The sequence below is a fragment of the Salvelinus alpinus genome, chromosome 5, assembly GCF_045679555.1.
Source record: "Salvelinus alpinus chromosome 5, SLU_Salpinus.1, whole genome shotgun sequence".
Lineage (NCBI taxonomy): Eukaryota > Metazoa > Chordata > Actinopteri > Salmoniformes > Salmonidae > Salvelinus > Salvelinus alpinus.
Genome location: NC_092090.1, coordinates 13,667,455 through 13,677,242, shown reverse-complemented (window position 1 = coordinate 13,677,242; position 9,788 = coordinate 13,667,455). Strand labels below are relative to the sequence as shown.

The window sequence follows — 9,788 nt, the reverse complement described above, 5'->3', positions numbered from 1 at the left end:
AGGCTGTTCTCAGACCAGGGTGTCCTCAGACCAGGCTGTTCTCAGACCAGGGTGTCCTCAGACCAGGGTGTTCTCAGACCAGGCTGTTCTCAGACCAGGCTGTTCTCAGACCAGGGTGTTCTCAAACCAGGCTGTTCTCAGACCAGGGTGTCCTCAGACCAGGGTGTTCTCAAACCAGGGTGTCCTCAGACCAGGCTGTTCTCAGACCAGGGTGTCCTCAGACCAGGCTGTTCTCAGACCAGGGTGTCCTCAGACCAGGGTGTTCTCAGACCAGGCTGTTCTCAGACCAGGCTGTTCTCAGACCAGGCTGTTCTCAGACCAGGGTGTTCTCAGACCAGGCTGTTCTCAGACCAGGCTGTTCTCAGACCAGGGTGTTCTCAGACCAGGGTGTTCTCAGACCAGGCTGTTCTCAGACCAGGCTGTTCTCAGACCAGGGTGTTCTCAAACTCGGTTCTGGGGCCCCAGCACTGGGTGCACTTTTTGTTTTAGCACTACAGAGCTGATTCAAATAACCAACTCATCATCAAGCTATGGTTATTTGAAACAGCTGTGTAGTGCTAGGGGGCACAAACCAAACGTGCACCCAGAGGGGGCCCCAGGATCCAGTTTGAGAAACCCTGCCTAAGACCACAGTAGGCTACACCTACAGTGTGAAATGGTTATTCACTCACCACTTCCTTTCTGATTTTCCTCGGACCTGTCATTGCTGCCTGTCATTGCTGCCTGTCATTGCTGCCTGTCATTGCTGTCTGTCATTGCTGCCTCATCTGTACTCATCTTCGTGTATGCCAATCGTCAAATCTGACAAGCAAAACAGTAAAATTAAAAAAATTTAATTCATTGTTAGCATAAATAAGTACAGTCCAATGACTTGCACGTTTAATTAACACCTGGATTTGATGAATCCTTTCTACAGTCAATGTCTTCTCAGATTGTGCTTTTGCTTAACCAGTTATTTTACATTAGTGCAGAATCCATTGACACCAGTGGAGGCTGGAGTGAGGAGCTATAGGAGGACGGGCTCATTGTAATGGCTGGAATGGAAAAAAAGGAACTGAGTCAAACATGTGGTTTGCATATGTTTGATACCGTTCCGTTAATTCCATTCCAGGCATTACAATGAGCCCGTCCTCCTATAGCTCCTCCCACAACACTCCGCTGATTGACACATTTAGAAGTCTACACTCTATCCAGAAGAAGAGAAGGACAGGGAGGCGTAGGCTCGTAGACTATTAGGATGTTCTCCTATTTTGTTAGTTTGTCACTCACCATTTACTGACTGACTCGGTTGGAATTGCAGCTTGTATTTGTTGCTGGAAGCTGTTAGAAAGACACCATTGGCCCACACCTCAGCAGCATTGTATTCTGTCAATTAAAATCATGAATTTAGTACCTTAGTGATTCAAGTCCTTTCCCTTTATGTTTTGCCAAGGCCCATCTCCACACATGTTGGAGTAGGTTAGCTACAGAATGTCTCAATCAATGACTTGAAATAGACAAGATGGTGGCGTACACATTTTTGGATTACTTCATGGAGCAAAACATTTACGCGTATAGGAAGTAGATGATATAGGGCACCACTGTACAGGAAGTAGATGATATAGGACACCACTGTACAGGAAGTTGATGATATAGGACACCACTGTACAGGAAGTGGATGATATAGGACTCTGCTTTGTTTTTAGTCCAAGTCTTTCATATATCTCCAGGAATTCTGCCTCCTAATCTGAAGACTATGAATCCTCAATTTAGGGCATCCTCTTATCAGTTTAAATGTGTCCAGGTTTCAACTTCTAAACTTTCTAGCAATTATTCTTACACAAAGAAATATGCAAACTCCATAAAAATTCAGACACAAGCTCCAGAATAAATTGAACTGCAGCTATCTTTCAAATTGTCTTTCTTGGTTGCCCGGAAAAATTGCCAAAGACTCCAGCCACCTGAGACATGCATCACGGGTCAGACCAACAGACTCCTAAACATCTTCTATCCCCTGGCCATAAGACTGTTAAATGGCTAACAACTACTGCTCTCCCTCTCCCACAGACTATCCACACTGAGTCTTTGCCCATTCACAGGTCTCTACCCACTCAGACACACACACACACCTTCAGTGTCACACACATTCATACACACCCCCTCACACCTACACTGCTGCTAAAATTAATATTGTTTAGATGAATATTGTTTAGCTGTTCATTGATCACCATTAACTCTAGAAATAGATAGTATACTCCTGTTTACATGTATATTACCATAAATATTGATATAGTTGGGTTACCATTAACTCTAGAAATAGATATTATCTGACTCCTGTTTACATGTATATTACCATAAGTATTGATATAGTTGGGTTACCAGTAAGTTTTCAGCCCTGTTTACATGTGTACAAAACATTAAGGACACCTGCTCTTTCCATGACAGACTGACCAGGTGAAAACTATGATCCATTATTGATGTCACCTGTTAAATCCACTTCAAATCAGTGTAGATGAAGGGGAGAAGACAGGTTAGAGAAGGATTTCTAAGTCTTGAGACGTGGACTGTGTATGTGTGCCATTCAGAGGGTGAATGGGCAAGACAAAAGATTAGTGTCTTTGAACAGGGTATGGTAGTAGGTGCCAGTTATACTATTTTGATACTGAATACTGCACTGTTGGGAAGGGCTTGCAAGTCACTAATTTCACTGTGATTGTGCATTTGACATAAAACTTGAGTGACAACCATCTAACGGGGAGTCAATGGCCATTGTTCAATCTCAGTCTCATGAATGCCAAAATAACGAGGATTATTTCTGTATTGTAGAGTACAGGTTGTCAGGGAGAATGAAGGATATTTACCATACAGAACTTGTGTAGAAACATCTTTATTACAAAATGATAGCCAACCATAACACAGCTAATGTATCCCACCAAAGACATTCCAATTCGATTGCTTTGCACAAATTGTGGTTAGCATCAAAATCGCATATGTAATTTATGCCAACAAATATCCATAAATCAACACATGCAAAGTCATTGAGGTGAAAACAGACAAAACAGATCCGATGGAATGCACAGAAACATTACAGAGCTGTTCATGGTAAAAAGTCCCCGATATTGGGAGAAAAACATGCCTGTCTCGTTCGTGTTACGTACCCGGTGGGAAAGAAAGAAACACACTTTACATCTTAAAAGCTACCACTGCTCCAAAGACATAACCGACTCCAGGGAACCTCCAGAAATAGTCCAAGTGAAAAGAAATCCAGTCCAGCTTTCCACTCAAAAGGGTTTGAGAAGGTTACATGTAGTCTGGAAGAGGCTTGGTGTTTTTCCCGAATGGGTCTACCGCCCCCCCCGCTCCACTGCACCTTCCTCTCAGACGGCTTTCCTATGGTACTCTGGGGGCGCCACCTCGTAGTCGCTGGCACTGAAGAGGGAGGAGTTCTTCATTAGATACCTACGACAGACAGGAGAAACAAGCGATTGGAGGTCAATTATCAGCCATAGAAAATGGACAAAAACTTGGCATCTGTATTCATAAAGGTGATCGGCCTCTACGAAGTGTAGAAATATTACAGGCTGCAGAAGAATGAGGAGCAGATCATCCTAACTAATGATAACCTAGCTTCCATTTGGACATTTAAACAGAGTTGGTCCAGATAACCATCTGCAGCAATTAGGATGAGGCCACATTTGTTTACAGGAAATAACGACACGTGAAAAGGGCCTCCGTCTGAACTCATCCCAATCTACTACGGTGTTCCAAGTTGAGGAGGATCATGATTATGGCCACGTTCCCAGATCGTCTCTAGGGTACACAGACAGTATCCTGCAGATACACGGCCAGATATTTAGGCCCACTGCAAGGAAAACATTCATGACAGAGCGACAGTGAACAAAGGAACTGCTTCATCAGGATGACTGAGATAAGCTGTACGATTAGTTCTACTCTGGAATCCAATGGTCTTGAAAACTTCTTGTTAAGAGTGATATCAGAAATTTGGTACTTCAATTTCACAAATTCTGTCAGTGTCAAGATTGTGTAGCCCAGCTTAGACCGAGCCCTGAAGCGAGATTAGATAGCAGCATGTCACGGTCAGCGGGCTACGTTTTCAACAGTGAAATCCTTCTGATGAGAATATATAAATATGATAGGCCAGCCAGGTTAGGGAATGCTCTGCCAAGCCAGACATTCAATTTCACGAGTGGGGATGAAGGAGAGGCTTCTTACTTGAGAAAATCCTGCAGGTAGTTGAGCAGCAGAGCCAGGCTTTTCTCATCCAGGGGAGTGTAGGCAAGCATGGAGCCAATTCTCACTGCACAACACAAACAACAGCACTGTCAGGGACCACATTTAAACCATATGTACACAGACATGAATCTATATTAGCATTGGCTGATATTTGAATAAATACTGTCTCAATGCAGGTGTGGACAGATGACGGTGAACTGATAAACTCTCCCATGGAAACGGCTATACAGTTTTATTAAAAATCTGTGAAGAGTGTTGTGACTTTGTTAAATGCACTCCTAAATAAAATGTGATTTCATTTTATTTATAATTTGAAAATAAAATGTTAGTCACATCCACACATTTAGCAGATGTTATTGTGGGTGTAGAGAAATGCTTGTGTTTCTAGCTCCAAAAGTGCAATAATATCTAACAATACACACTAATCTAAAAGTAAAAGAATGGAATTAAGAAATATATAAATATTACTACGAGTCATGTCAGAGTGGCACAGACTAAAATACAGTAGAATAGAATACAGTATATACATATGAGATGAGTAAAGCAGTATGTAAACATTATTAAAGTGGCCAGTGATTTCAAGTCTATGTATATAGTGCAGCAGCCTCTAAGGTGCAGGGTTACGTAACCGAGTGGAAGCTGCCTAGTGATGGCTACTTAACAGTCTGATGGCCTTGAGATAGAAGCAGTTTTCATTTGCAGAGAGCACCATCCAATTGACGCTTGTCGTTTGACCTTCAAGTGTTTGACACAGCCATTGATGACACAAACACTTTTCTAAATGGTTCTTCATCTACTAACCTCAGTTCAATCTGGCTCGGAACGAGACGCTTTCTCAAATGTCCCTGTCACTTAGTCCATCTGAAGATCACACCGGTTCAGATCACAAACCCAAATGTTGGTAGTTAAAGATCTGCTCAATGTTAATTAACTAACTAATGGGATTCTGGATGCAATTTGTGTCAGCGGTAGACGCTTAACTTTCTGGCCTTCCCTGGGTATTGCACATTACACATTCTCGAACACCCCATTGACTCCAGAAAGTAAACTTTCATCCCTGTGATAATGGCCGATAATGAAATCTATTAAAGTCTCCTTCATTAGCAGTACGGCTGAAGATGAGAGCTTTCGTGGGTGCTGTGACGGTGCACCAATGACAGCGCAGTGAACGGTGGTAGGAGAAGAGTAGACAAAGGCACTGTAAACTTTCTTAAGGCTCTAATAACTAAAGAGAGAAATGGGTCTTCACCTCTCCTAAAAAGAACTCAATCACCACAACGTTAGCCTCCTGAGATTCAAACTGAAATATTTGTTAAAAGTTCCAGTCCAGAGGCTACTTCAGATCCTCCTCATTCAGACAGTCCTGCCCCCCCCCCGTGGTTACGTACCAAAGAGCCGGAGAAGGTGCGGGCCCCCGTAGACCTGGGACATGGGTGTATCGGGGTGATCCGCTAGTATCTCTGCATACTGGGGCCTCTCAAACTTATAGAGCAGCTGAGTGCCCAGCATGACGTTGAAGTACTCCCTGATCCCTGCCACCACCTCGTTCACAGCATACTCCCTGAGGGGAACCAGGAGATATAAGACAACAGGCAGTGGCTGGAGTGCTCACAGCTGGAGCTGAAGAATGTGTGATACCTAGGTTGAACTTCACCAAGCAAGCGAATTACAGCTAGCCAACTTTGATAAGCAGATACAGGCCTAGCTTGCCTGGTTTCTAGTCAGAGACCTCCTTCATTGTAACTTCACTCGTACTGCAGCGTCGAGAAGGGTGTGGTTTTACTTACTTGCTTTCTGAAGTTCCTCTTGATTTCTTATAGCTTGCATAGTCCTCCAAGACAGTATCCACATTCTTTCTCGCGGGCAGGTGGAAAAGCTACAAAAAATGTAAGAAAAATGTAATGTATACATATTTGTCAAGCACCTCATAAAATACGCTTAAAACACAAACAAAATCCTGTAAAGAATGAACTTGTAGGGAAAGACTGTCTTGCCAGTAAATAGTTGGCATCTTCTGACCACGGTAGACAGCTGGGTTGGGTTCAATTTGAAGTGACGGTAGCCAATTCATGAATTGAAATTCCAAATAAAAAAATATTAAAAAAAACTATTTTCAATGACTTCTCAATAAACTTAAAAGTAAAAGCTATTAATTTCAAAAGTTTTTCAATATTTGAAGTTTAAATTTAAATTCCTGAATTTACCATTTTCAATTGGAATTGAGCCCAACCTTGGTAGAGCGCTGTCTAGACCCCCACCTGCTTCTGTCTGGTAATAAGGTCCCAGTCATCCACCAGCCACGGCTTCAGCTCCTCGGGAATCTTTACCTTGACCTCCACACGGTTGATGAACGTCTCCTCCTGGTTACAGTGAAACCAAATGGAACAGTCAGACTCATTTACAATAAGAGAGATGTGAAAACCAGAAGAAGAAAAAAATGTGCTACTGGTGTTGTTAAAAACCACAATTCCCATCTGTGTTTGACTGACTGCTGCAGGACATAAGTAACTGGAGCCGTTGTTACAGAGTATGAGAGGATTCAACTGAACAGAACAGGCCTGCTGTATGTGAGGGACAACACACAGAACAGGCCTGTTGTACAAGAGGGACAACACACAGAATTCATAGGTGGACATACACTCTCCACAGTTGGGTCGCAACGAGCCCTCTTCTTCCGCGGTGGCTGTGGCATCTCTCCTGTGCTGGTGCCTTCTCCAGCCGCTGGTGCTGCACAAAGACAAATGGGACAGACACACAATCATACTCTATCCACAAAGGAATGTTAAAGGGTTAATTTAACTAGTAGCAGAAACTAGTGGGACTAACACTTTAACTAGTAGCAGAAACTAGAGGGACTAACACTTTTACTAGTAGCAGAAAGTAGTGGGACTAACACTATTACTAGTGGGACTAACACTTTTACTAGTAGCAGAAACTAGTGGGACTAACACTTTTACTAGTAGCAGAAACTAGTGGGACTAACACTTTTACTAGTAGCAGAAACTAGTGGGACTAACACTTTTACTAGTAGCATTAACTAGTGGGACTAACACTTTTACTAGTAGCAAAAACTAGTGGAACTAACACTTTTACTTACTCTTTAGTTTTGTCTTTTTCGCTTTCCTGAAGAAAAAAAAGATTGCATTAAATTATTTTTTGTGAAAGTTTGAAAGTAGGTCAAACTTGAAAGAAGGGATCAAACTTACAGATCAACATTTTTCTGCTGCACAGCAGCAATCTTCTTGCTCGGTGCTATTCCCCTCATCTTTCCCTCAACATCATAATGCCTGCAGGAGAAAGGAACACCGCCAAGAAACCAGGCCATGAACTACAGTAACCTTCAGAAACACTTGTTCTCACATTTCCTCATGATCATTTTATGTATCCTTCTTTTAACCAGTATGTTTTATGTTCAACTAGTGCTTACAAGTAAAAGCACAGTGGGCTGCAAGTATTGTATCATAGGTGCTATATACATAAAGATGACTATTGTGGTTCATTATTAAAATAAGTGGAATCACTTTTTATGTTCTCCCATCTTCGAGTCATCGTCGGCATTTCTGGGGAGACATTGATTGACATATAGAATCTCATTCTTGTATTTCGTTCAATGGCAGCTTGAATACAATGTTGACACAGTAGGTACATTCCATACACTAAAACACTTCCCCCCCCCACCCCAACACAAAGTCTGTCTGTGATGATAGATGAACTCACTGATTAGCCTTTTGAAGCTCTTTTTGTTTCTGCAGGTTGCTGTCCACATATTTGAGAACTCTGCTTTCAGGAACCCATTCATCCCAGCTAAAACAGAAAGAAATCAACCACATTCAGATCGCTGACAGCTTATTTTTATTGAATCAATACCAGAATGTTAGGTCTGTGGCTGTGAGGTAAGCATTCATAAAAATAAAATAAAAGTTAATTCAAAAAAAAAAAAGATGGGTCCATAGCTACAACAGTACTGTCTAAATAGAGACAGTACTGGTCCTCTGTAGCTCAAATGTTAGAGCAGCGTTTCACAAGGGGTGTACGCTTTGGTTTTTGCCCTAGCACTACACAGCTGATTCAAATGAGGAACTCCTCATCAAGCTTTGATCATTTGAATCCCCCTTGGGGTCCCCAAGAGTTTGGGAAACGCTCTGTTAGAGCAAGCAACGCCAGAATAGTGGATTCAATTCCCAGGACCACCCATTAGTAAAAAACATACGCACCATGACTAAGTCACTTTAGATACACGTGTCGTATTATTTGAAAAGCCAACAATGCAAAAATGACTCACTTTTTGTTCCATCCACTGTAATGAATGAAGTACTTAATTTGCTTCTCCTTGATATTGGTTTTCACTGCCTGAAATACAACAACAATCATTAAGAATTGTAATAAATATGACTATAGGTATAGGCTACTGTAAATGGTGTATTGTTTAGTAAACACGAGCTGACAGCCATTCAGATTGGTGGAATGAATCTAAACTCACCTTTGCTTCGTAAAGCAACGGCCCATGAAAACACAGAACTCTTTCACCTGAAAACAGAAGAAATAGACAAATGCTGGATGGTTTTATTAACAAACCGTGAACATCAGTGGTTGGCTAAGGTGTAGCTCAAAGTATTTCGTGGATATGTGGCCAACGTATAAAACAAACTAGTTACATTTGCTATTCAAGCCAAGGCCCTTGGCAAGGGATTGTTTACACGTTAGCAATTAGCTAACGTTAGCTAGGTAGCTTATTGTTTCAACACAGCCAGTTAGCGCAAACAGTCTAGTTAGTTGGCTGAATGAATACGAAAGGTACGTGTATTAGTACACTACTTATGGTAGATGACACTTAATTATTCGATTCATTATTCAGGCAATTTTCCTATTGATGATATATCTAGCTAGCATACAGCTAGCACACCAGCAGAGCAGACTGTTTTAGCTAACGTTAGCTGGCTAACGTGCTCTGCGCGAGAAGCGCTATAGCGCAGAGGCGTCGATGCCTTTCCACTCACGAGACAACAGGGTCTAGCTACGTTTTTTATTTTACAGTTCATCATCCCGGTGCACATTACCTTCTTGAAATTTAGGTTTAGGGTCCTGTTTTGGCGCCATTCACAGACTCAACTGTTCGGATCTCTGAATGATCAAATTCGTGCATTGCCAGCTTCCATTTCTTCCTGACACAACACGGCAAAGGGCGCGCCACTCTTCTCGCGACGTGCACAGCCTGGCAGCGCGGTCAGGTGACCACGATATCGCATTGCGCTGTGGCGGCCCATGTGGACCACACAGAACATTATCATTGTTTTGTGAAGGAGCCATGTTCATTTATTTTATTTGAACCTTTATTTAACTAAGCAAGTCAGTTAAGAACAAATTATTATTTACAATTACATCCTGGCCAAACCCTAACGACGCTGGGCCAATTGTGCGTAGGCCTATGGGACTCATACTTTAGTTTATTTAGTAAATATTTTCTTAACCAACAATGCAGTTCAAGAAATAGAGTTAAGCGCTTGTAAGTAAGCATTTCACTGTACACATTTTGTATTCAGAGCATGTGACAATAT

The 9,788-nt window shown here is 42.1% G+C and overlaps 1 protein-coding gene across 2 annotated transcripts; it reads right to left on the bottom strand.

Moving 5' to 3' along the window:
- Nucleotides 1-2,850: 2,850 nt before the first annotated feature.
- Nucleotides 2,851-9,490, bottom strand: LOC139575583 (mortality factor 4-like protein 1). Of its 2 annotated transcripts, XM_071400683.1 has the most exons (13): nucleotides 9,291-9,490; nucleotides 8,714-8,760; nucleotides 8,516-8,583; nucleotides 7,951-8,037; nucleotides 7,755-7,793; nucleotides 7,440-7,520; nucleotides 7,331-7,356; nucleotides 6,872-6,960; nucleotides 6,492-6,593; nucleotides 6,021-6,109; nucleotides 5,622-5,794; nucleotides 4,213-4,297; nucleotides 2,851-3,438 (listed from the first exon to the last, which is right to left on the bottom strand). In XM_071400683.1, the coding sequence occupies exons 1-13, from the start codon at nucleotides 9,328-9,330 to the stop codon at nucleotides 3,357-3,359; spliced, it is 1,008 nt and encodes a 335-aa protein (XP_071256784.1). In that variant the 5' UTR covers nucleotides 9,331-9,490; the 3' UTR covers nucleotides 2,851-3,356. The 2 variants fall into 2 exon arrangements, with proteins under 2 accessions (XP_071256784.1, XP_071256785.1); XM_071400684.1 differs by lacking the exon at nucleotides 7,755-7,793 and having other exon boundaries at nucleotides 9,291-9,446.
- Nucleotides 9,491-9,788: the final 298 nt, after the last annotated feature.

Bases quoted from the DNA above. Each gene is read 5' to 3' on its own strand.
- LOC139575583 (XM_071400683.1), bottom strand. From the start codon at position 9,330: ATGGCGCCAAAACAGGACCCTAAACCTAAATTTCAAGAAG. The intron at 8,761-9,290 runs GTAATGTGCACC...TTCTGTTTTCAG, and splicing joins TAAACCTAAATTTCAAGAAG to GTGAAAGAGTTCTGTGTTTT. The intron at 6,961-7,330 runs GTAAGTAAAAGT...GTCTTTGTGCAG, and splicing joins GAAAAAGACAAAACTAAAGA to CACCAGCGGCTGGAGAAGGC.